Here is a 26,337-nt window from a genome sequence, read left to right on the forward strand (position 1 = left end):
TGTAAAAAACCACTGTCGGCCACTTGAAAAAACGGTTGTCAGGCGATGTGGCCTAGGTTTCTCACTGCGCGGGAATTCAAATCCTCGTCCCTCCTAGCAACTTTTTTTTTGAAAATTTTTCGCTTTTAACGGCATTTTTCGGGGATTTTGGATTTTTTTCGAATTTTTTCGCTATAATATTAGGAAAATAGACAATTGTTCAAACATTTTAATGCAATAAAAATTTTTGGTCGGAGTCCCCCTTTAAGAAATCAAAGGATATTAATTTTTGACTTTTTCGATTGCCTAAGACCTAAAATGAGTAAAATAGTTCTGTAAGCCTGATGCTAATAAATGTACCTGAAGAAATAAAAAAAAAATGAAAAATTCAAAAATTTGTAATTTTTCAGAGAAACTCTCAACGAGGTCCACTGAGCGTAACGGATTCGTTTCTGGCGAAGGTGTTCGAAGATTTGTCGTCTCCTGAGCAGGCGGACAGCGCGTCGAATTTCATAGGACCCGCTATGAAACCTGGCACATCGTCTCAAACATCGGAAATCATGGATATCGTTCCGTACTATGATCCAAAAATGCCATCTATCTCCGAAGAGACCGTGCAGACGTCGATTTCTAGAAGCCACGTTCAGCCATCGACATCTCAGGCGGCCTACAATACGGAAAGAAACGAAGAGGAGATGATAAGAGATCCAAACAAAACTGTGGGATTATTCAATCAAGGCAACACTTGTTGGTTCAACTCGCTCACTCAGATGCTCTTCAGTATCCCCAAGTTTCGTTCCGTTTTGTACAATTGTACACCATTGACATGGCATGAGCAGCCCATCAAGAATGTTCAAGTTCAGTTCGAGCTTCACGCTGACTTGCTGATCCGGTTTAGACGTCTTTTCGTCGAGTTATACTTCTCGGAGGAGTCGCATGTGGTTGCCGGAGAGATCTTGACGGTTAGTGCTCTATGTTTTTTGCTCTAAAGCATTTTATACATTTCCAGATTGTCGATCGTCTCTACACTGCGAAAGGCGGACCATCTACAATCGGATCACAACAGGATGCTTCTGAAATGCTGACATTGATAATGCAGTGGTTGGGATACTCGATCAACGCGGCGATCTATGCACACCTCCATTCGAACTTCACACGCGTAATTGATGAGGAGAACAACATGGTGATATCTCATTCGTCGGAACAAGCTCCAAACAGTGACGTGGCTGGCACGCTACCTCCGGTGTATCAGGAAAATGTGCAAGATCTGGCATCGTCTACAAGTGTGAAAAGAGAGGCGGAATCCAGAGCGAACTCGCCAGTCAAGAATGTACCGGCACGTGATTCCTTCGGAGGTCCAGCAGCCAAATCCCCGAGAACATCTCCATCAGATTTGCCGCAGATTGAGGAGGCAATGGATACATCAGAAGGACCAGATACACAGGCAAGGCCGAAGGCTGAAAGTGTTGAGAATCCTAGAGCTCCAGAAGCGATGGAAGAGAAGGCTGTGGATGCTAGAACAATTGAACTCGTCGAGAAAATCAAGCATGACTATGCGCAGATCTTCCAAGCCACATCCCATATGGAGAAGTTCTCAGATTGTAAGTTTAGTTAGAATTCTAATTTGTTTCAAACCATCTTTAATTTTTAGCTGGTGAATTGGTCGGCGATGTGAACACCAACATGCACTGTCCAGTTTGCTTCAATCTACCAGTGTCGTATGGGAATCTCCACGACGCTCTGGAAGCATCGACATTCGAAGTTCGAGCTGATGGAGACAAAACTGTGAACACGCGAAGCATGTATGAAGCTCTTCCGGCGGTGTTCTTCGTGTCTTTGAATAGATTCCATTTCGGAAAGTCTGGAGCGAAGCTGCATGACAAGTTTACGTTCCCACGAGAGATTTTTATGGATCGATACATTAGGAAGAACGCGGATCTGATTACGCCTCTCCGTGCTAAACTTGCTGATCTTCGCAATAAATTATCTGAGGCTCGAGCAAGACTGAATGGACTCCATCATTATCCACATGGAACGATGAACTTGAATGTGATCAATCTGATTGATGCGTTTCAGTCCGTTCTCAATGCCACCACCAACTCCAGAACGTCTGAAGATCCGTCGCCATTCCGGCCACCAAACAATTATGGAAACTCACTGAATTTCATCAAAGACCAAGGGAAAATATTCCCAGTTTTTGAGGAATCCTTTCCCGATCTGCATGCAATGAACCGAGGACTCAAAGATGCGCTGTCCGAGTTGAAGTCGACTGAAGCCGCCCTGTTGGAGTTTATGGCTCGTCTGGAACAGGAGATTCAGGGGATTTATGAAGTCGAGGAGTTGAAAAAGGAGAATTATGAGCTGAAAGCGATGATTCTTCATGTGGGAGAGATCAATCGAGGACACTACTGGATGTATAAGCTCAAAAGATCAATCGATGGTTTTGAGGAATGGGAGAAGTTGAACGATCAGAGTGCAACGCCGGTTGATTATTCACAAATTGAGAAGGAAGCGTTTGGAACAGGAATCTCAACGGACCCATCGGCATATCTTCTTCTTTATGTGAAGAAAGATGCGCATTGGTTGATGGAACCAGATACGGAGACACATCAGGAATCCTTCGAGAGGCTTCCATCGGATCTTCAGAAATATGTGACCGAGAAAAAAGAGGCATTCAGAAAACGTCTTCAAGAATACCGGGAAAGACAAAGTGCACTTCTCGAGAATCCCCAACCGACGAGCGAGGAGGCACGTGGAACCACTCAGTTCAGTTGGTATCGATCAGAGGATCATATGCAGGAGGACGAGAATGCGAATATAGATCCGAATGAAATTTTGGGGCGTCGTCTGGATTCATACGCTATTCCGGAAGCAAGTTCAGAAGAAATGCAAGAGATGAGGAATGTAGTAAGTTTAGGGATAAGAGGGAGGAATTGGAATCATATTAATTACCTTCTTGTAGACACAAGGACTCTGGACGATGATTGTGAACTTTGATCGGGACTCGTTCAGTAGCCCTATAGATCTTCTGGATTCCAATCTCCGAATGACTATGGACAAGACAGGATCGGAATTCATTGAGAAGAACTTGTAAGTCAGGAACTTTTAGCCTCAATATAATCCTAATTTCAGAGGATACTCCGTCAAAGAACTCCGCGGAGACGCTGAAAACGACACGGAGCGTATCTACAATCATTTCATCATGACATTCATCAGACACATGGAAAAGGACATTTACAGTCACTTCTCGGTCTTTGTGGCTGCTCAATTACAACGAGTCTACATTCCAGTCATCCGATACTTGCTCGTCCGCTCAATGGCAATCTCCAACCTGGGCGTTCTGAAGATACGAGCTCAAGGTGAACTAGAGGGACACTGTGCCAACTCGAGTGATAATGGAAAATCAATGGAGACGATTGTGTTGACACTATCACACATGTACCAGTTAGGACGTCTCATTGCCACACACTGTCGGATTTCGATGGAGAAGATTGTCGCTTTCCAAAATGGAGATTCGATCTACGCGACAGCTGCCAGAGAGAAGGAGAATCTGGAGAATGTGTATTGTGCACTGGTAGCTGCAAAACATGCTCGGATGTGCTACAAATTCCTCAGGATTCGTGCCGATTTTCTGGGAAAGGACACCATCTATTTTGTGAATCAGGCGCAAATCGACGCTTGTACAGTATTCGCAGTACTTGGAGCCATCAAGATCATCACAAATTTGTTCAACTCTACGAATGACAAATTGGACAGTTTGGCCACCTACATGACGAGTTGTGAGGCATCGCTGAATCCGGATATTTTTGTCAATGAGATTTGTTGTGCGTTATCCCAGCTTCAGCTGTGGAGACAAAACTTGGATCGAGATGCGTGGTTTTCGGTAAGAATGGAGAATTGGAAAATTTCGCTAACTAGAATTTTCTTCAGAACGAGATTGATATTGTTGCTCTCAACCAGGCGCTGATCTCCAAAATCGAAGTGGCTGGAAGTGGTGAAAAAGTCGATCGATCGGAACAGAAAAGAACATGTGCGCACGTTTTCCATAGTGCCCTCACAGAGTCAACGAACCAATGGGTGGACTCGATTTCACGAGGACCGAAAGTGATTGTGTTGGATGGAGCGGAAGAATTGCGATTGGTTAGTTTTTCTTTTTGAGAGACCGTAGTCTTTGAGCTCAATTATCAGGGTTCCTGTAAAAGGTATCGAAATTTTGTCAATTGATAAAATATTTATCATAATATCACCTTTATTTTATCCGTTGAAAAATGTTTAATATCTTTCAAAATAATCGAGATATTGTCAATTCAAAAAGATCGCACCGGTGAACTCACAAACAAACAAGTAAACAAGGGGGCGGAGCGATCCGCCCCTTTTCGCAAAGACGCCGCGCAGTTTTTCGACGGTATTTTAGCGTTGCCGGTTTTCGGTAACTTTTCATCGAATTTCTTCCGAATTGAAGGAAATTCGTCGAATTTTTTGTAATTCATCTATCAACTAATAAGAAAAATCGCCTTCTGGTATCACAACTATGAAGAAGTGATGAATCTGCTGTTAGTCGACAAATTACTCCAAACACTTCCCCGATCGAGTTTTTCAGGTTTTCAGGAAACTTTGCAATGATAATTTATGTTTTATGTGGCCTCGAAGCTTTTCTACCTCTTATTTTCATCATTGCAGGATTCGATACGTCACATGGTCTTGCTCTTTTCATTTTCACCCTGAACCAAAGAATAGTGTTTCCCAATTGTGTTTCTCAGTTTTTATTATAACAAAGTTATATATTCCTTCACAAAGTCGACGAATTTCCTTCAATTCGGAAGAAATTCGATGAAAAATTACCGAAAAACGGCATCGCTAAAATACCGTCGAAAAACTGCGCGGCGTCTTTGCGAAAAGGGGCGGATCGCTCCGCCCCCTTGTTTACTTGTTTGTTTGTGAGTTCACCGGTGCGATCTTTTTGAATTGACAATAATTGAGCTCAAAGTTGACGGGTTGGGCGGGCTTCTATTAGAGGGAATACGGTAGCTCAAACTTGACAGTTTGTGGTCCTTCTAGGTTTTATGGTAGAAAGAAACAATCCAATTCCAATAGTAAGAATTCAATATTTTCCAGATCCAAGAGCTATCGGAAAAGTTCTGCGGCACCTCAGCGACTCAAGGAAAAGTGGATGGCATGCTGCTGGCGATCGACGAGAATATCGGAAAGCTGTTCACCAACTTTTAAACCCTCCTCCTAATTAGTTCATTTTTTATTTTCTTAAACTTTTTTGAGATTTAGGCATCCCTTCCTCCCATTTTTTCTAGATAGAATATTCTGAAAGCCTGATCTACGGGTCCATATATTCTATCCTTTTTTTCCAGTACGTTTCTAACCTCCTTCTTCGCCATTTCTATCATTTTTAAGTTTGTGTCTTCATTTTTCTGGAGTTTGAAAACCTTTAAAATTCCTATCGTATTCTTGTATTCAAATCATATATTTCATCCTATATATATATATATATATATATATATACAATTTTGATGGTGTGTTTTTGAATTGTGTCTGTTATTTTTTGACACAACTTCTCGTGTAATTATTTGTTATGTCTTTTTTTCCTGTAAATGCAAGATATCTCTGTTTATCAATCAATTAACATTATCAGCCGCGCCAGCATTTTTTCAATTTATTTAGGGTGAGAATCATGATTTGAAAGTACAAAAAAATGAATGAAAAATCAGAAAACGAAAAAAACATCAGGGTATTTAAATACCGTAACCACTCTAACAGGGTGCCACCCAAAACCTTAACATTGAGCTCAATTATCTCGGCTCTTTCAAAAGATATCAGAAAATTTTCAACTGATTAATTATTTATCACAATATCACAAATATTTTATCAGTTGACCATTTACATCTTCTGAAGGAACTGAGATAATTGAACTCAAATATCATGTATAGCTTGGGATTTTATCAGAGAAAGTATGGTAACTACGTTCCAGCGCAATTATCTCGGCTCCTTCAAAAGATATCGGAAAATATTTAACGGACAAAATGTTATTCACAATATCGCCAATATTTTATCAGTTGACCAATTTTTGATATCTTTTATGGGAGCCGAGATAATATAGCTCAAAGTTGAATGCTAATGACGTCGTTTTATTAGGTAACCCTCAACTTTGAGCTCAATTATCTCAATCCCTGTAAAAGATATCAAAATTTTGTTAATTAATAAAATATTACTAATATCGTAATAAATATTTTATCAGTTGACAGGTTTTTGATATCTCTTATAGGAACCGAGATAATTGGTCTCAAAGAGCGCGTATGGGGTGGGTTTCTATGAGAGAGAATAGGAAAATGATAACTTCAAACTTTGAGCTCAGTTATCTCGGTTCCTATGTAAGATATCAAGAAGTGATCAACTAGTAAAATGCTTATAACAATATCACCAAAATTTTATCAGTTGACCAGTTTTTGATATCTTTCACAGGAAACGAGATCATAGAGCTTTTTTCTGAAACTTGAAAATTTCGATTTTACGAAATTTATTTAAAAACGTAACCCCTTCAAAAAGCACCACCCTATTCCACATTTCTCAAAGCTCCGCCCCTTTATAAGATCCAAAAAAGAGAAAGAGAAACTTGAAACATCCAGTACCTCGAACCGACGAGTTTTTTTATTCTTCGTCTCCTCTCGTACACCCAAACTCCAACAACAAAAGATGTCGTTTGCACAAAGCTTCTATGCTGATCAGAAGAAGGTGGAACAACAGCCACGACAACAGGAAAATGGTAATTTTGAATTCAATTAAAAATCATCAAACTAAAGAATCTTTTTTCCAGCATCCCCCCTCACCACCGCTGCCATCCCAGCTCACACTCCGATCGCCGAGGATCCTCTAACCCCGGCTCAAATCCGAGAGGCTATTCGTATCTACCGTTCGGTCCTTTCGACCAACTCGGCTCCAGCTTCTCCAGTTCGTGCTCCAGCTGCTCCGCCAATCGCCGAGCGTCCAGAAGTGCACTCGAACTATTATGGCGGTGGACCAACGGACATTCCACAGTCCTATCTGCTCAACTATGCCACGTCGTCGCCGCAACAGCCAGCATCGGCCCCAGCAACTCAGGCACCAGAGCCACTGTTCACAGAGCAACAATTGATTGCTCAGCTTCAGGCTTTGCAAGTTCAGCAGCAACAGGTGGCTGAACCGGTTTGTGAGGTTCCTGTTGTTCAACAACAGCAACAACCAAAAGCTGCTCCGAATAAAGCTCCCGTTCTTCAGAAAATGGTAAATTTAAAAAATTTGTTTTAGATTCTAATTTAATTTCCAGTACGATGACGAGGAGTCTGGATACTGCTTCAACCGCAAAGGACGTGACGAAGATGGTCCAGAAGAGATTCCGGAAGCGCATGTTGCCACACCAACTTCGGCTCCAGCGGCCAACTACTCGATTCCGGCTCCTCAGCAACAAGTTAACTACTCCCCAGCTCCGGTTGCCAACAACTACTCGAAAGTCGTCTGTGGACCTTCTGAATACATTGGAATGGCCAACGACAACAAATTCATCTACGACGCGCAGAAAGCTCTTCCCGTCTCGTACGCTCAAAACAACTCGTACACACTTGTCAATCCGACGGCCCAGGCTCCGATTGCTCAGCCACGTTTCGAGGAGACTGATGATCAAGGAGTCACAACTACAGAAGACGTCACCCAGGTGCCAGCGTCTCCAGCCGTCACTTCTAGATTCAGAGGAATGATTCGAGTGAGTAAATTTGAATTGTCAGTAGTTCATTTAACTTTTTTTGAAAATTTCAGAATGCTCAAACGCCAGTTCAAGCACCACCAGCTCCAATTGTCGTTGAACGTGTCGCTGAGCCAGTCAACACTACTCCATCGCACAATTACAACAATTATGGAGCATTTATGCCTGTCAACCAAATGTCGATGGAATCGGAATATCAGCTGCCAGTGCTCAATGATTTGGCATCGTGCATTGAGCATTACTAGGAGCCGGAAAAGAGCTCAAAAGAAGAGAAAACGGAGAATGCGTCAAAATAAATGTTCCAGTTTTATTTTATAGTAGTAAATATTGTATTAGTTTTGTGTGTAAGAATAAAGAGATTTTTATTGGAATTCGTTTTATGTGTGATATATAATTTTTTCCGTTCGAGATGCAAATACAGTACTCTTTTGGTTCCACTTTTTTGATTCTCCAGTTCTCGGAATTTTTGGAATTTTCCTCACTTTCCTGATGCATTTATGGACAGTTCGTAGTCCTCGAAATACCGTCAACCCTGTAAAAGAAGGACCCCCGTGCTGTCGAGTTTGAGCTGAATTATCTCGATTTCTGTGAGAGATATCAAAAGCATGTCAACTGATAAAATATTGGTGATATTGTGATAAATGATTTATCAGTTGAAAAATTTCTGATATCTTTCTTAAGAACCAAGATATTTGAGCTCAAAGTTATAGGGTGGGCTAAACACTGTGAAAGTTGTGCATTCAAGGAAAAAAAAAATATCATGAAGACTTTATGATTTCAAATTTGTATAATAATGATTTCAAAATGACATTAATTTTTTCAAAACCGGTGATGAACGCCATCGGGTGAAGCGATACGAACGTATCGTGCATTTTCAACGACTCCTGGAGTCAGGTTTTGATTTGAGGAATCAGTAGAAGAAGGTGGATTGTCAACGGCGAATGACGTCACGTTTGAAGAGGAAGCAGATGAATAGTTAGAAGAATAGGCAGAAGAAGAGGACCGTTGAGATGATGGGATGTCGTTCTGGAATAGAGTATTTGAATTTTAAGATCTTCTAACTAAAAATTGAAGATCACAAGAATCGTCAGAACATTGAAAAAAATTGAATTTTCTAACCGAAAACTTTCGAAAATCAAAAATTTTGAATCACCATATCTTTTTTCAAAATTGAGCTGAAGCTTTCATTTTTAGTGCATGACGAAGGAAACAATTAAATTTTAGATTAAATCCTTATGGCCTTGTAGAGCAGAAAATTTCCTGTAATTCTGTCAAAAAACCAACTTTCTAGGACTTCTAAAAGCCAGACACAGTCATTTGAAGTTTGGGAGGTTAGAGACGCAGTGTGTCTCGTCGTCTGCGTCTCTAGCTTGTGAAACTTTGGAGAGGTGTATCTCAGCTTTTAAGAGTTCTAGACAGTTGATTTTTAGTTAGATTTAAAGGCATTGTTTTGCTTTAAATTATCCTTTTTTGAATTTCAAGACCTCCAACTTGCCTACCGTATTATAATATGCCCTCCTTGGAGATGGTGTAGGTGCTCCCGCTTGATAGCATTCCACTGAAATGAATGTCGGCGACACATCTTCGTTTGGTGGAGATGGTACTGCTGAAAAGTTGAAAGTTCGCTCTACTGTAGTCTTTCAAAAAATATAAACCTGGAGCCATTATCTTTGGCTTCTGGGCGATTGGCGGTCGAATGTTGACATAGTGACTTTTGTTGATAAGTGGACTATCATAGACATTCATGATTGCTTCTGGAAATTTTCAGAATTCTAGAATTTTCTAGATATCTTTTCTCTCACCATTCTTCTTCATCTCTTTATAAACATCGACATCGGTTCGAATTCGAACCACTGCCATTTCTCTGGTCTGAGCATCATCCTGATGACGTAACAAGTGCTCTTCAACAATTCCCATTCGATTATTATTAATGTTGTTATTGATTCCAAATGGATTCGACGCTTTCTGAAGATCTCCATAAATTGGTGTAGCGTATGGTTGAGTTGTGTAGACAGGAACGCTGACTGGAGGCTGAGCAATAGGCGTTGGTTCGGGAACAGTGGTTCGGATCGGAGGACGTGGTGGTTTTTCTTGAAGGTCTGGAGCAACGGAGACGCTTGACTGAAAAGAGAAAAATTGGAAAAAATTTTAGTATCCAAGATTTTATTGATGCTCAAAAATTCTTAAAAAACAATAATCGTAAAACATGTAAAGCCCCCTCTTTAACTTTAACTTTGAGCTTAATTATCTCGGTTTCTATAAGAGATATCAAAAGTCTGTCAACTGATAAAACACTGGTGATATTATGAAAAATATTTTATCAGTTGACAAATTTTTGATTTCTTTCACAGGGACCGAGATATATAAGCTCAAAGGTAACGATATGGTGACCCTTCTTTTACAGATTTTACGGGATGTTTCTCGAGCATCGTATCAGAGAGCTTCAGTTTTACTTTAATTTTGGTATGAGAAAATTTAGGAGAATACATAAAAATATATTCAATTTCGTAGTTGAAAACTTTCATGAGAAAAATTTATCGAAACGAAAAAAATGAGATTTCTAATTTTGAAAATTTCGTGTTCCAAAGAGTATACCGTAAAACCTGTATTAGAAGGGTCGCCTCTTATATTGTTCCAAGGTAGCTCCGGAGGGCCCTCCTATTACAGTGGCCCTTCAATTAGAGGGGCCCTTCTATTTTTCCAGTCATTTTTCCCGAAATTTTTCATTGGAAAATCCGGTGAATATTCGTTTGAAATCCACGAAAATCTATCAATTTTACCGAAATTGAGCCAGTTTTCTAGTAAAACAACAGTGTTTCAACTAAAATTCTACCTTTTCAAGCCAATCTCCGAGAGCCCTTATATTACAGGGACCCTTCAATTAGTGCGAATTAAAGCTCTATTTTTGCTTTTTTGACTATTTTCAAGCAAGTTAAACTAAATCTGTAAACATTTATATACCGTTAAATTTTAGAATTTCTCAACTGAAACCTACCGTCAACTGTGAATGTGCTCTAACAATTTGAGGAGTCTGGGGAGTTGACATAGATCCAGATACCACCACTTTCTCCTCTTCCACACTAGAAGACGTTGTCTTTCTACTCGTTCTAAACTCCAATTTTCGATCCGGAAGCTTTGGAAACCATCGTCTATCCTTCTCAACTTTCTCGCTATTCTCAGCTGATTTCGTAGAATATGAGGATGACGACGAATTCAAATGATTCTGAATTGAATTAAAGATATTTCTCCGTTTCGGTTTCTCTATCACAGTTCCGTCAACTGCCATTTTTGTCCTCAACGATGATCTAGTTTCTCTCATCGCTTTATCCAAATCCACAGCTCCACACGAATAAACATTGCAGAATTTCCAAAGGTTCAAGTGTTCATTCTTTTTTGGATCCATGTACTTTTTCAGGTTTGCCGCTGTTCGAGTGTGCACTTTTGCGATTTCCGATAGTCGTTTTATTGGGAGGTCTAGTCTGAATGGAACCAGTTTGGCATAGACATATAGATTAGTCTCACCTCGATTGTGAGAACGTGTCAATGATTGATTGCAGTTTTTGACCATAGGTTGCTTCTGCTTCCGCCCTTTAAAATGGTCTGATTGATTCTTGATTTGGAAGTACTTTAAATTGTCTACTCAAAAATGAAATCCTTGATGTAAATGATGTTTTGAAGATACAAATAGGCAAGCTGACGAGCCTTTGGCGCGTTCTTCACTTTCTCAAAAGTCCAGAAAACAAACATTTATAACTTTTTTGAAATTCAGAAAATTCTAAATCATAGAGCTAGTCCAGAAATTCTAAATCATAGAGACAGTATCCATGAGATGACTAAGTCATTTTCAAAAATAGAGGTTTATACCTTAAAACCTGTAATAGAAGGGTTTCCGTTTGTGAGCCAGTTTAACTCGGTTCCTGTCAAAGATATATACAAGTTGTCAACTGGTAAAATTTTGATCATAATATTAACAGCATTTTGTTAGTTGATACATTTTCGATATCTCTCATATGAATGGAGATAATCGCGCTCAAAGTTGAGTGACGCTCTATTACAGTCATGCTTATTTTAGGCGTTTCCCAGCTTTTGTAAAAGTAGTTAGAAGTTTTTTTCAGGTTAAAAATTTCATTATCTAAAAAAACATTTAGAAATCATGTTCCTATTTTAGAGGATTTTTTAACAAAAAATTATATTAAAATTGAAAATTCAAAAACTTACAAATTAGCTGTGAATTCAAGTAACCCATAGTCATATCGTGTGCTCATCCTGCAAAAAAAGTTTTAAAATTTAAAATTTCCTGTTTAGATAAACGAATTTGATAAACACAGTAACTCGGTTCCTGAGAAAAACATACAAAAGTTCTCAACTATATCGAACGGGTTCTTCTTGGCGAAAACCGTAAAAACACTCTAATAGAACGGCGTCCCTAACTTTTGACTTCGAGCCAATTTATCTATGTTTCTGGGAGAGATATTAAAAAGTGATCAACGAACAAAATGTTTTTGAAATTATGATAAATGTTTTGTCAGTTGACATCTTTTTGATATCTTTTACAGGAAGTGAGATTATTGAGCTCAAAGTTAAAGGTTTGGTGGTGGCGTTCTATCACAGCTTCACGGTATTTTGTAAATCGAAATAATTGAGTTCAAAGGAAAGATTGAAAAAAGTTATTAAAACATATAAAAAATTGGAAAATGTTGATGACTGATCGAAAAAAGTGAAAAAAGGGTGTATGTAACTGATAAGAGAGAATGTGACGAGTCTAAAACTAATGGAAAAGAAGTGTGAATGAATGATAATGGTTGGTGATATTTTCTCTCTGTCGGAGAGGAAAATGTTTGGAGGAAGAGAGAAGCATTCGCTTTTTAGGAAGAAGGAGAGGAAATCGATTGCTGCTTATCATATCACACGGCCTCAATTCCTTCCCCTTTTTCTTCTTTTATTCACAGAAAAAGAAGAAGAAAAAGGATTGGTCTGCCTACTGGAGAAGAAGAATCGGACAGAGAGGAATAGAATGATCGATGGGTGATCGGAAAAAATCAAGGAAATCTTAGAATTATATTCAATCGGAGGAAAAAATTGGGACATACTAGCGATAACTTTTTCCGATTATGTTGCAAGTCGAGTGATTAATGATAAAGGTTTTTTCCGAACGTTTTGTGACGTAAGATATTTGATGGCCTAGTAAAAGAGGAGAAGAAATAAATAGTGGGTTATTGAATAATTTTAGTTTTTTGTGATGCTGCAAAGTTTTGAGGTTTTCCGAATGAAAAAAAAAACCTTCGGCAGGAATTCGTGATTCAACTTTGTCTTCAATATTGGAATTTTGGTTTTTTGAGGCTCTGATATTCTAAAAATTCAAGAAATTGAATGCTTGGGACTTCTGGAATTTTAGAACTTCAAATGTACAAACTTTGGAGTTATGAAATGCCGTAAAACCTGTATTAGAAGGGCTTGTCCTTCTATTGTTCCAAGGTACCTCCGGAGGGCCCTTCTATTAGAGGGATTATTTATTCCAAAAATTTTTACAACTTTTTGATAAAAACTGGGTTTCAACAGATTTGCGAAACTTTGGAATTTTCGGAATATTTTTCACTGAAAACGTACGGTATTTTTTAATTTCAAAGTCCGTTCTAATGCAGGTTTTACGGTGATTGGAATTCAAAGCTCTCAGCCCCTAAAAGTATCAGAATCTTGAAACTTTGAAATTTTAGAATCTCATGATTTCAGGGTTTCATCGGAAACCTAAAAATAAAGAGTCTCAAAATTTGAAAAAACTCGAAAACTTGAATTTTAGATTCTTCAAATCAGCCTGATTTTTGAAATTATATAATTTGAGTTTTGAAAAAGTTGTTTGTTGTTCAGCCAATTATAAATGCACCAAAAAAAAGAAGACCATAAAATATTTCAAGAAAAAAAAATCTTGAGGATTCTATTTTTTACGAAAAAAATAGGGTGTCAAAAACAAACAAGGAGAACATCTGTATATCTGAAAACGACTATTAGGCGAGGTAGGTAAATAATGACTCATGAAAAATCGAGAAATTGATTTTCCAATTAAAAAACAAGCTTGATATTTTTGAAGTTTAAAAAATTAAGCTTCAAAACTAATTTAATTAAAAAGCCCAACATAATTTCTGAAATTCAAAAAGCGCTGAATACTAAATAGTCCCAAGGCAACCAAATCATGCTATACTAAAATTGGGCAAATATAACCTTAAAGTACACCAATAAATTAACGGTCCCACAGTCGTCATAAAATCTGACCAAACAGAGAAGAGTGTCCGTTTGAATAGGTGCATAGTAAAAACTGAATTTAGTCTCTCTTTGTCTTTCTCTAAATCTCTCTTCGAATTCCCGAATGACCTTTTCTTCGATGAAGAACAAGAATGAAAAAAAAAGAGAAGAACAAGAATGAACAGATTTTGAAAAAACCATGGAGAAATAGTACACGGGAGAAGGTATGTGTGTGTGTGGCAGATGGCCGAATCCGATAGGAAATGCTTGTCTGTTTTTTTTTCTAGTAACCCATAACCCAATTCTCATAGAAAGAAGAGTGATTTATGTAAATACGCTCTGTCGTACTTTTTCTGAATGTTCCAAAGAATGTAGATCAAAGGAGTAGATGTGGAGAAGACGCTTCATATGAAGAGTGGATATAGCAGATTATGTATCATTGAAGAAGTTGTAGAATAAATGCTTTGAGCCAAATTTTCTCGTTTCTTGTAAAAGATAACTAAAATTTATATAAATAGATACATTTGCCCAAAGTTTACGGTTTTAGGGGCTCTTCTGTTACAAGTTTTACATCAATTCGCTCGGAACCTCAAAGGAGGGGAGACTGGAGACTTGCAGAGTTTTTTAGAGATACGGTATGCATTCCGACGTGAAGGTGTACAGTGATTAGTGTTCACACAGACTCTCGCTCCGCTTTCATTTATTCTTCTGTAGCTCATCTGGTGACGCCGCCAACATTAATGAGATTTTTTTTCGAAAACTGTATCATTGTTTAAAGTCGATAAGTCGTCAGCGGCCAGCTCCGAAATCTCGAAATTTTTCAAAATTACATACGTTCTTCAAAAGTCTGTATAGCAGTTTTCGAGCATCGATACATTGTACTTGGTACCAAAAAATAGAGTCTCGTCTTCCAACAGAAAACTTCATGATCCGTGTTTTTTTTCGCAATTTCTCTCATTTTTTATGTACGGTACCGGTCAAAAAGATATACAAAAACAGATTTTTCAGATGCTTTTCGGCCATTTTGACGATTTTCAGGAGTCTGGAGCTCTGCTATCATGTATGTTTCCGATCACTCTGCAAATTTTGGAGAACGGGAAACACACCGAGATTGATAACTTTGCATTCACAGAGAATTTTGAAAATTCCTTGTTTTTCTGATTTTTGCCAATTTCTGGAATGCACCAGTTTTTCACTTTTTCAGTACAAAAAGGTCCGAAAGAATGGTAGGACTTGGAACAACGAATTTTGACAAATTTTTCATTTTTTTGACTACTGAAATATTTCAAAAAATGTGTTTGAAAGTCTCATGTTTTCTATGAAGTTCATTCTGAAGTATCCTCATTCTTTCCTTCTTCCAACTTAACGAAAAAGGTCCCAGTTGGCTTCTGCTTTCCCATCTCTAGGCCTTTTTTTATGCTCCTTCTTTTTTTCCCTTTTTCTCTAAATCTCCTACACTCTCGTATATACAATTTATATCCATCTCCCTTCCAAAATGACTCCGTTTTCTTTTTCTCCTTCTCTTTTTTATTTTTCAATTCAACTTCCCACCCATTTTCTTTCCATTTTCCGTTTATCAAAAAGACAACAACTGTCAAATGATTGCCTGTGTCTCATGACCTTCAACACTATTTCTCTTCTCTTTCTGTTTTACACTATTCAATGTACTGACCAATTGGTTTCTGTTTCTTCTTCTTTTCTCACTGTTTCTCTCTTTTTTACGGCTGGTATCAATTTGAAATTGTTGTGTTTCACACTCTATACGAAAATTTTCTAATTGGATTTTCATATTGTTTGGTTTACCCCAAAAAAGAAACATCTAATTTTACTAATGAAGGATTTAGAAGGATTAGAAAATTCTTTGTAGTATCTGAAAATTTGAGTTTTTTGAGTCAATTCTGAAATTTTAATATTCTGCGGTTTTTAAATTTCAAAAATTTCAGATTTTGAGATTTTGTAATTCTGAAATCCTGAAACTTGAAATTCCGAAATTCCGAGACTCTGAAATTCTTGAATTCGAATTCTGAGCTTTTGAGATTTTATTATAAGATCCTGAGATCCTGGGATTCTAAAAATCCGAAATTTTAAAGAGGATCTGAGGTTCTGAAATTCTGAATTTCGAAATTTCGAAATTCTGAAATTTTGAAATTACCTTCTTTTTACAGTCGAAACTTTTCTTTAATCTGTCTGCCTGTCTCGGAATTTAATTGAACAACTCAAAGAAGGATAGTAGTGTTTGTTCATTCTTAGACGCGGAAGTCCACCTGGTACATTTCATAAAGTTTTATTAACCAGAATCCGTCTGTATTTAGTCGTAACCGGCCAGCTGGCTGGTGCGGCTACGGCGCGAGTTAACCTATTTATTTTACTGTTCGCCGCTCCACTCCTCACTCTTTTTGGAAAGGTCACGTCAATTTATATTTAATTTCTAGCTTTTCAAGATCGTGAGGACAAAGAAACAGTTAAAGAGATGCGATTTCATTTATTTATTATAAGAATGATGATAAGGATGATATAATTATTATATGTAGAATGTTTAATGATATGTTCAAAAGATAAAATTGAAGGCTCAATCGTGTTATTCGATATCTATCAACCCAAAATTAATGTTCCCATATAGGAGGTGATTTTCCATTCGAGGTAGAGAATATGTGTCCTTCTGAACAGTCACCTCTTTCCGGTACCCTGTTTCGGAATCATATGATGCAGAAATTGAAGTTTTTGCTCAATCGATTGCTGCAAGATTTGAACTTACGTTTCTTCTTCACCCTTTCTTTTTATACTCTTCATTTTTCCAAAATTCTGTGATGATCCCTCGATAAAACTTCACTTTTTTCTTTTGTTTTATTGTTTTGTTTCCCGCTTTTCCTTTTTTGCAAAACATCAGTTCCAAAACTGAATTTTTTTTGAAATTTTGAAATTTTGAAATTTTGAAATTCTGAAATCTTGAAATTCTGAAATTTTGAAATTTGGGAATTCTGAAATTTGGAAATTCTGAAATTCGCCAAAGTATTCTTAATGATTCTGAAATCCTGATATTTTCAGGTTCTGAGAAACTGAGATTCTGAGATTTTGATATTCCGAAATTCTTAGCTTCTGAAATTTTTTATTTTGAAATTCTGAATGAAACACTTGAGTTTCGAAGTATTTCAATAGTTTCCAGAGACGAACCTTTAAATTTCTCATTTATCAAATTAATTTTGAATTCCTCTCAAGTTTCTCTTTCACTTAGAATTAAATTGCTTCTTTAGACTGTAAAATCTGTAATTGAAAGTCCCCAAACAGTCAATTTTAAGTTCATTTATCTCGGTTCTTGTAAAAGATATCTTCTAATACAGTTTTTTGTAATTCCCATTTTTCAGATAACAATGTCTCAACCGGAGACTCTTTTCGGATATCCAACATATCCGAAATTCAAACTTGGTGAAACTAGATTCCCTCAAGACACATTCCTTGGAAGATATCTTCATTGTCTGGATGTGATTGATCCGAGAACTCTTTTCGCTTCAAATGTAAGTTTTTTAGTCTCCCAGAACACAGAAATCACAAAAAAAAACTCCAGAAAAAACTCGAAGAATCTCTCGAGCTTCTCGATGCCTACAAATCCGGGACTGCGCTCAACGTTCCAGACAAAGCCCTCTGGGAAGCTCAAAAACTAAAATCCGCCGTCTTACATTCAGATACCGGAGAAAAAGTGTTTCCACCATTTCGTATGAGTGGTTTTGTACCATTCGGATGGATTACTGTAACCGGAATGTTGCTTCCAAACCCGTCTTGGCCTACTTTATTGTTTTGGCAATGGATGAATCAGTCTCATAATGCGTGTGTCAATTATGCCAATAGAAATGCCACACAGCCTCAACCATTATCAAAATATATCGGAGCTTATGGAGCAGCTGTTACAGCAGCTTGTTCGATTTCTGGAGGGTTGACCTATTTCATCAAGAAGGCTTCTTCATTGCCACCAACTACAAGACTCATTATTCAGGTGAGATAGTTTTTCACATTTCAAAGTTTTCCGAAAACAATTTGAAATAGCGTAAAACCTGTAATACAAGGGCTCCCTAACTTTTAACTTTGAACCGATTTTTCACGATTCTTGCCAAGTATTTAATAAAGTTGTCAACGGTTAAATATTGTTTATCCTAATATCACTAACATTTTATCAATTGACCCATTTTCAATATTTGGCACAAGAATTGAGATAAGTTGAGCTCAAACTTGACAGCATGTGGGCCCTTCCAATACATGTTTTATGATAGCTTCACTTTTCTGAAAGATGCGGAAAAATAAATTTTTGGAATTACAGTAATTTTTGGAATTACAGTATCATCTATTTTAATCAAAGTACCTTTTCAAGAATTGTACTGGGCAGAAGCTCTAATCAAATTAACAAAATTTTCAAAAAATGAAAAAAATTCTAAGTTTTTGATTTGAGCCTATTTATCTCGGTTTCTGTGAAAAATATAAAAGTTTTGTCAACTGATAAATTGTTTATCATAGTATCACAAACATTTTATCAGTTGACAAAATTTCGAAATTTTTTATAGGAAATGGGATAAATTAGCTCGAAGTTGACTGGCCCTGTGTCCAGGCCATTTTCGAGATTCCTCTTCTAATTCTTCTTTTAATTTAGAAAAAAAATAGAACGCCACCCTCAACGTTCAACTTTCAGCCAATTTATGTCGTTTCCTGTGAAAGAGATCAAAAATTGGTCCACTGATAAAATGTTCATCATGATATGACAAACATTTTATTAGTTGACAAATTTTTGATATGTTTTACAGTAACCGAGATAAGTTGATCAAAATTGACAAGCATTCTTTTAGAGTGTTTACGATAGAGCGTTTTCTGAAAGTTTAAACCAAAGAGAAATTTTACTGTAAACATCTAACCTCTGAAATTCTGATGAAAACTACAAAAATCAAGCTTCCAGAGATTCGTCCCTCTACCAGCCACATCCCTCGCCTCATCACTCAATGTCATCTGTATGCGTTGGAATGAAATGGAGACCGGAATTGAAGTTTACGAAAAAGGCACTGGAAAAGTTGTTGGAGTATCGAAGGCCGCTGCAAAGCAAGCTGTAACTGATACAACATTGGTGAGAGCATTCCTCCCGGTTCCACTTCTTCTGATGCCCCCGTGCATTATGCCGTTTTTGGAGAGGTTTGAATTTATAGAATACTAATATTTTTGAAAAATAATTTCCAGATTCAAATGGGTCACCAAAACCCAAGTTCGTCACATTTTCGTCAACGCCATCGTGTGCACCCTATCGTTTGCCGTCAGTTTGCCAGTGGCTCTTGCTCTGTTCCCACAGGAAAGCGCTGTAAGTTTTCTAAAGATACTGTACTTCCTCTGATAGAAGCCCATACGAACCGTCCACTTTGAGTTCAATTATCTCGGTTCCTGTGAAAGATATCAAAAAGTGATCAACTGATAAATTAGTGGTAATATTATGATGAATAATTTATCAATGACAAATGTTTTATATCTTTTGAAGGAACCCAGATAATAGAGTTACAATGTCATCAATAAAATCTCAATATTTCAGATTTCGCGAGAACTTTTGGAGCCAGAGATTCAACAGAAAACCAGCCAATCACAACTTTATTATAACAAGGGTCTTTGATTTTTTTTTCATTTTTTGTGATAATAAATATATTATAATTTACTGTCCAGAGTCCTGAAAATGATCAAAATGAGGGAACGTTAACTGAAAAATACGTTTTTATATCATTGACTGGTACTGTATGTTTAGCATGACTGAAATTTTACAATTCAGATGAGAAAATCTGAAATGTCTTGCGAAAAAAACTGGAAATTTCTAGATGATATTATGAATTAAGGAATGTTCGTTTAGGATTTAGGTTCTCTTTCTGATTAATTTAATCGACAACAAATATTGCTCATTTTTTTCACCTGCTTCTTGATTTAAATATCAGAAGCCGTTTCTTGTTCATTTCTCTTCTTTTCCATCTACTTTTTCCAAGACAAACATTCATTTAATCACTTGTAAATTTATTTTATAAAAAATCGATTTTGCTAACATAAATTTAATGCTCCTTCAATACCATAAAATCAACAATGACGACAGTGATCGCATTCAATTATTGATTATCGTTGCGATGGAATTCATTCTCTTGGTCTCTGAAATTGTGGCAATCATTGTTGCTGGCATCAATTTTACCAGATATCAACTTCATTTTAATTTGAAATGTATTTTTGGATATACCGTTCTTGCCTATTATTTTGATATCATGGCTAGATCGGTGATAATGGGTTTTGAAGTGGGAGTTTTGAAATTGGGTGAGTTGTAGAAAAATGATAAATGATCGGAAAGAGACCCATCCTATATGTAAACTTTGAGCTCAATTATCTCGGTTCTCATAAGAGATACCGAAAATTTGTCAACAGATGAAATATTAGTGATATTATGATAAGTATTTTATCAGTTGACACATTTTTATTGATCTTTTAGGACTCGAGATAATTGAGCTCAAGCATTTATGGTATTCCAGATTTCCATAACACTCATTTTTTATGAGTGTCTGATTGTAAGACACCAAAATCCACTGATCATAGTAGCTGAGCCATTTTTGTTTTCGATTTTTTGAGTTTCTGATAAAAGTTTTTCTGAAAACGAAAAATTCTCAAATTCCAAAACAACCACACTATAAAAAATTCCTAGAAATCTTCGTTAATTTTTCCATTTTCATGACCTAGGAGTTAGAGCCCCCAACAGGCAACTTCGAGCCCATATATCTCACTCACTGTAAAAGATATCAAAAAATTAACAACTGATAAAATGTTTATCATAATATTACAAACATTTTGTCAGTCGATTTCATTTTGTTACATTTCACAGGATCGAAGATAATTGAGCTCAAAATTGACGTTCCGAGTGGGCTTCTATTAGAAGAAGTACGGTAAGTCCACTGTGAGCCTATTTATCTCGTTTCCTATGAAAGATATCAAACATTTGTCAATAGATAAAATATTTATCATAATATCACCAAAATTTTATCAGCTGATAACTTTTTGAAATTGTTTACAGGAACCGAGATAAATATTATCGAAGTAAACAGTTAGGGGGTCATTCTATCAAAGCGTTAACGTTCGGAATTCTTGGATTTTTTTTCAAATTAAAGAAAAAAGATGTTCTTACTAAACAAAAAATCTCCAATTTCAATTTTTTCAGAAGACGAAATAATAGAAGAAGAATCTCAAAAATGGCCCTGGAAACTATCAAATCCATACTTCATCCTTTTATTTCTTTGTAGCATCTACCGAGTTTATTTTATGTGTCTCATATGTTCCCTGTAAGTTTTTTTTTCTTTTTAAAGTTTAATTCCCCTAAAATTCAGAACCCTGCTACTAGCTGTTGAACGCTATTTCGCCACAATCTGGGTGGCAAGTTATGAATCCAAAAAGTACAAATCGGTATCTTTTTTATTAGTTGGTACTAATATTGTTGCTGGTTTCATAGCTTCAATGGTATTTCATTATGGTAACGTACCTAAATTAGGGGATCTTAAAATAAACAAATGAAATATTCCAGAACTTCTGTTCAATTTGATATCGGTAGTATCACTTGGCCTGTTTCTAAATATCGTCTCAATTTTATTATTTTGGACACTTCATAGTTTGAACAAAACGAATATGGAAGTTTGTCAGAATAGAGATATCCAGCAGTCTTACACATTGAGTTTGAGATTTCAGCTGAATGAAAATTTGAAAATTATGAAGGTATGAATTTTCGTAATTTCAGACAAAAAATATAATTAACCACATTTTTTGAGATTTAGTCTCTCCGAGCTGTCATAAGCATGCCGTATTTCCTTCAATAGAGTCCACCAAAACTTTGAGATCAATTATCTCGTTTCCTTCAGAAGATATCGAAAATCTGTCAATTAATAAATTGTTAATCCCAATATCACCAATATTTTATCAATTGACACATTTTTGATATCTCTTATAGGGACCGAGATAATTTAGCTCAAAATGTAAGTGTAGGCTGACCTGCTTTCAAAGTGTTTACGGTAGTTGAGCTCAAAGTTTGGGTAGACTTCTAATAGAGGAGATAGCTATATACATACAGTGGCGAACGTTAGTGAGTGTCCCTCTATACTTTTGTTCATAACTTTGCTCAAACTTCTCCAATAATTGAAAAATTTCTTGTTAAATGTAACTGGGTTTCCAACAAAACGTTGCATAAGTTTTTTGAAACTCAATAAATTTTTGTGTCTTCTGAACCTTCACAGACGTGACGATGACTCCAGAAAAAAAATTTCCGTCAGAATTTTTAAAAAAATTGGCTTTGTTATGAAAAATGTTTGGTGTAGATCAAATGTATACAGAAAAAAATTTGAAGCGGTTTGAAACACTTGCTCTTGAGATGTGCTCATTGGAGCATAAAAGGTATGGTTCTGGAGTTTGGCTATAACTTGGCTGAAAATGGTCCAAAATTAGTCAAATTTTGAGAGAATGTGTATCTCAAATTGCTCTACAATATACATACAAAACTTTGTATTTTGAGAACAAAAATTTTTCATATTTTTTTCATTTTTATGTACCGAAGACAAGCTATGTATTATGAAACGCTTTTTTTTTGTTCCCAAAATGCAAAGTTTTGTATGTATATTGCAAAGCAATTAAAGACAAATTGGGATCATCTTGAGTCGAGTTATAGCCAGCCAAACTGTTATAGCCAGCCAAAGTTATAGCCAAACAAACTCCAGAACCAAACATGTTATGCTCCAGTGAGCACATCTCAAGAGCAAGTGTTCCAAACCGCTTCAATTTTTTTTCTGTATACAATTGATTTACGCCAAACATTTGTAATTACAAAGCCAATCTTTAAAAAAATTCTGACGGAATTTTTTTTTTTTCTGGAGTCATCGTCACGTCTGTGAAGGTTCAGAAGACACAAAAATTTATTGAGTTTCAAAAAACTTATGCAACGTTTTGTTGGAAACCCAGTTACATTTAACAAGAAATTTTTCAATTATTGGAGAAGTTTGAGCAAAGTTATGAACAAAAGTATAGAGGGACACTCACTAACGTTCGCCACTGTATTTGAACATTTTAAATCCTTGATTTCTATTCCAGTGGCTTCAAAACTGCATTCTTGTCGTCACCGTCTCCAATACTCTTCTTGCTGGATTTTTAGTTGGTGAGCTTTTTCGAAAATTCGCCTGTTATCTTATGGAATTTTCAGTTTCCAATCATGCTCACCTCAAAGAAAACTATCCAGTTTTGGTGAAATATTGTCACTCATTTTTGAATTTCGGAATAGCTGTGTGAGTTTTTTGAGAGTTTGATTTAGAACTTCAGAATCTCAAAACATGTAATCCTGGATTACAGTAAACGGGCCCTCACAATGTCAACTTTAAGCCTATATATCTCATTTCCTGTGAAAGATATCGAAAATGTATCAACTGATAAAATGATAGTGATATTATAATAAATATTTTATCAGTTGATAACTTTTTGATATCTTCGTCAGAAACCGAGATAAATTGGCTCAAAGTTAGTATTTCAGAATCTCAGAATACCATATTTTTCCAGATACGCACAAGTGGCTTTCTGTGTGTGCGCCCTTGCTGATCGAAATTTCCGACAATATTTCCTTCGTTTTGAAATCATTCGAATTTTCCTGAAACCATTCTTCGGAAGAATTTTCCCAGAAGATTTCAAAATCAAGGAAACGTTATCGACGAGTGAAGAAACAAATGTCTATTTTTCGAAATTAAGCTTGCAGTGGGACGATACAATGATGAAAAATGTGAAAGGAGTCGTGAAGAAGCGAAAGAAGTTTTTGATATGTTTTTGATTTTTAGTGTTTTTTTTTCAAAATTTTGTAATCAGTAATAAATTATTCAGAATCCAAGTCTCGATAGAATTGAATTTGACATTTCCTGATACAGCAAATTCTCTATTAGAAGCTTACCGTATACGTGCACTTTGAGCTCAATTATCTCGGTTACTATGCAAGATATCAAAAATTTTTCAACTGATTAAATGTTCATCATAATGTCACCAACATTTTATTAGTGTATAGATTTTTGATATCTTTCACATGAAAAAGTTGAGAAGGACATGAAAGGGTAGAGAGGGGAAGGGCTGTGCGCCGAAATCAGCTAAATATTTTCAGATCAATTTTTGGCCCCTTTTGGTGACAACGGGTTTTCAGCAAAATCTCCACCGGTCACTGAAAGACGCTCCTTTGTCAGCTTGAGCCTTATGAAATTATCCGGCTTTTGAGTGGTACAGTAATCCTTCTCTAGCCAAACCAAGATAGTTATTTCTCCAAGTGGTGTCTCTGATACTTTTCAATAGCTATTTATGACAGAAGGGGTGAAGATACACTTGAGGGAAATGACGTCTCCTTCCTCTTCTTACCTTGATCCTTCCTCACTTTTCCCTCCTTCTCCTCCTCCTTCTTTTACTCCGGTTAACCCTTTTCCTCATACATTGGTGTTTTGGCAGTCAGTCATCAAGGTCAACTCTGTGTGTGAGACACATGTCCCTCCATCATGCACCGCCTGTTTTCTCTTCTTCAGACTATATGTGTAGTCAAGGAGGAGACACCTGCTCCGTAATTAGGATGCTTCAGTACACACACGCACACATCCATCCACCTTTGAATCGATTAGAAATCGTTTTCAAATTAGGAGCTTCCGGTTTTTTTTTTCAGTTTTTCGATTGGATTTTTTTTTCTAAAATGTAAGATTCGAGGATTCTCAATTTTATATATTTGTATGTCTTTTGGCTTTTTTCAGAATCTTTTTGAGAATTCAAAATGCCCACAAACTCCAAAAAAGCCTGAAATCCCCTTACAATTTTGAGCCCAATTATCTCGGTTCCTGTAAAATAAACCTAAAAGTTGGCAATTAATAAAATATTTTTGATACTGCGATAAACATTTTGTAAGTTCAAAACTTTCTGATATCTTTCACAGGAACCAAGATAATTGAGCTCGAAATTGGATGTTATACTGTAATAGGAAATACGGTAAGTCAACTTTGAGCCAATATTTCTCAATTTCTGTAAAAGATACGGACAAGTGGTTAATTAATAAAATTTTTTTTTATATTGTGACAAACATAATATCAGTTGACAACTTTTTGCTACCTCTTACAGGAACCGAGATAGATGTGGTCAAACTTGGCGGCCCCGCACCATTAACATTGAACCCAATTATTTCGATTTCTGTGAAAGATACCAAAAAGTTGTCAATTAATAAAATATTGCTGATTTTGTGATAATTATTTTATCCTGTCACACATTTTTGATATCTTTCACAGGAACCAAGTTAAATTGGGTCAAGCTTGATAATCATTAGAATTTTCATGTTTCTGACTTCTCTAAACTTTCCAGATTTTCCTAGACTTTTGGCATTATTTGAATTGCATTTTCTAAATTTCGCAAAACAAAAAAAACTAGAACTCATTCGATGTGTCTGTTTATCCAGATGTCCCTCAGCTATTCTGAATAACACCAGTTGTACAATTTTCGTTGTTATTCACCCGTTCCCCAAATTTCCCCCCGCATTTTTTGTTCAATTTTCTGTTCGTAATTTTCGTACACAATATTTAGTACAGTGTCAGTATACAAACACCTCTTTTTTTTTGGTACGGCCAAAGCATACAAAATGGGGCGAGAGCGAGAAAGAAGTAATGCTTACAGATCGTTGTTTAAAATATTCACACATTCCCGTTTCGAGTACTTGATATGGGAGAGAATATGCTTATATGCTCACTCTCTCTCTCTCCTTCGACCCAAAACCGTTTCCTTCAAAGAGAATCCAAAACGTCCGCCGCCGAGTTGTTTGTGTATATAAGTGAGAGCATTGCACATTCCCGCACATAATGCATACCCAAATATTTGGGGTATTCCTTGACATTAATTCAGTATATCACTTCTTCTTCATCAATTTCCGCATCAGCTTAAGATTATTATTATTATTATTATTATTATTATTATTACTATTTCATCTGCTAGACTCTATTTTCCAAATTTTCAGAATTTTTTTTTTTGCAAATTACCGTAAATGTTCGAAGCCAACCGTATACGTTCATTTTCAGCCCATTTATCTCACTTCCTGTAAAAGATAGAAAAAAGTGGTCAACTAACAAAATATTAGTGACATTTTGATAAGTGATTATCAGTTGATCACTTTTTCATATCATTCACAGGAACCGAGATAAATTGGCTCAAAGTTGAAAGATTCTGGAGGGGTCATTCTATGAGAGTGCTTGTGGTACATTCTGTTTCTAAATCTTGAAGATTTATTGTCGGAATCATAGAACTGTCACCTCAGGTGTATGCAGATCTCAGGTACAAAAGATCAGACGGGTAGCCGAGGCTCGAAT

The 26,337-nt window shown here is 36.5% G+C and overlaps 5 protein-coding genes across 5 annotated transcripts in view; 3 read left to right on the forward strand and 2 right to left on the reverse strand.

The window, feature by feature from the left end:
- CBG00738 overlaps positions 1 to 5,205 on the forward strand; it is a gene marked incomplete at both ends in the record, with an annotated part of 5,417 nt that extends 212 nt beyond the window's left edge. The window contains 7 exons of the mRNA XM_045241888.1: positions 390 to 941; positions 989 to 1,580; positions 1,631 to 2,886; positions 2,942 to 3,069; positions 3,112 to 3,862; positions 3,898 to 4,119; positions 5,095 to 5,205. Coding sequence (XP_045091585.1) covers positions 390 to 941; positions 989 to 1,580; positions 1,631 to 2,886; positions 2,942 to 3,069; positions 3,112 to 3,862; positions 3,898 to 4,119; positions 5,095 to 5,205 — 3,612 coding nt within the window. The remainder of the gene's footprint in view (positions 1 to 389; positions 942 to 988; positions 1,581 to 1,630; positions 2,887 to 2,941; positions 3,070 to 3,111; positions 3,863 to 3,897; positions 4,120 to 5,094) is intronic.
- A 1,476-nt stretch (positions 5,206 to 6,681) lies between these two features.
- Positions 6,682 to 7,968, forward strand: CBG00737 (the record flags this gene model as incomplete). The annotated part of the gene is made up of 4 exons (XM_002630255.1): positions 6,682 to 6,751; positions 6,803 to 7,248; positions 7,292 to 7,723; positions 7,777 to 7,968. 4 exons carry the CDS (start codon positions 6,682 to 6,684, stop codon positions 7,966 to 7,968), a joined length of 1,140 nt encoding a protein of 379 aa, XP_002630301.1.
- A 574-nt stretch (positions 7,969 to 8,542) lies between these two features.
- On the reverse strand, positions 8,543 to 11,988 carry CBG00736 (the record flags this gene model as incomplete). The annotated part of the gene is made up of 7 exons (XM_045241889.1): positions 8,543 to 8,749; positions 9,223 to 9,329; positions 9,379 to 9,477; positions 9,526 to 9,844; positions 10,719 to 11,202; positions 11,246 to 11,311; positions 11,942 to 11,988. 7 exons carry the CDS (start codon positions 11,986 to 11,988, stop codon positions 8,543 to 8,545), a joined length of 1,329 nt encoding a protein of 442 aa, XP_045091586.1.
- A 503-nt stretch (positions 11,989 to 12,491) lies between these two features.
- CBG25493 lies at positions 12,492 to 12,626 on the reverse strand (the record flags this gene model as incomplete). The annotated part of the gene is made up of 1 exon (XM_045241890.1): positions 12,492 to 12,626. The coding sequence occupies one exon, from the start codon at positions 12,624 to 12,626 to the stop codon at positions 12,492 to 12,494; it is 135 nt and encodes a 44-aa protein (XP_045097936.1).
- A 4,696-nt stretch (positions 12,627 to 17,322) lies between these two features.
- Cbr-sfxn-5 lies at positions 17,323 to 23,780 on the forward strand (the record flags this gene model as incomplete). Its single annotated transcript, XM_002630253.1, has 10 exons — positions 17,323 to 17,472; positions 17,523 to 17,948; positions 18,897 to 19,126; positions 19,172 to 19,309; positions 19,481 to 19,588; positions 21,328 to 21,470; positions 21,522 to 21,709; positions 23,072 to 23,135; positions 23,181 to 23,262; positions 23,531 to 23,780. Coding segments are annotated over 10 exons (1,779 nt in total), but the record flags the coding sequence as incomplete, so codon positions are not given.
- Positions 23,781 to 26,337: the final 2,557 nt, after the last annotated feature.

The sequence above is a fragment of the Caenorhabditis briggsae genome, assembly GCF_000004555.2.
Source record: "Caenorhabditis briggsae complete genome, chrII, whole genome shotgun sequence".
NCBI classification, from domain to species: domain Eukaryota; kingdom Metazoa; phylum Nematoda; class Chromadorea; order Rhabditida; family Rhabditidae; genus Caenorhabditis; species Caenorhabditis briggsae.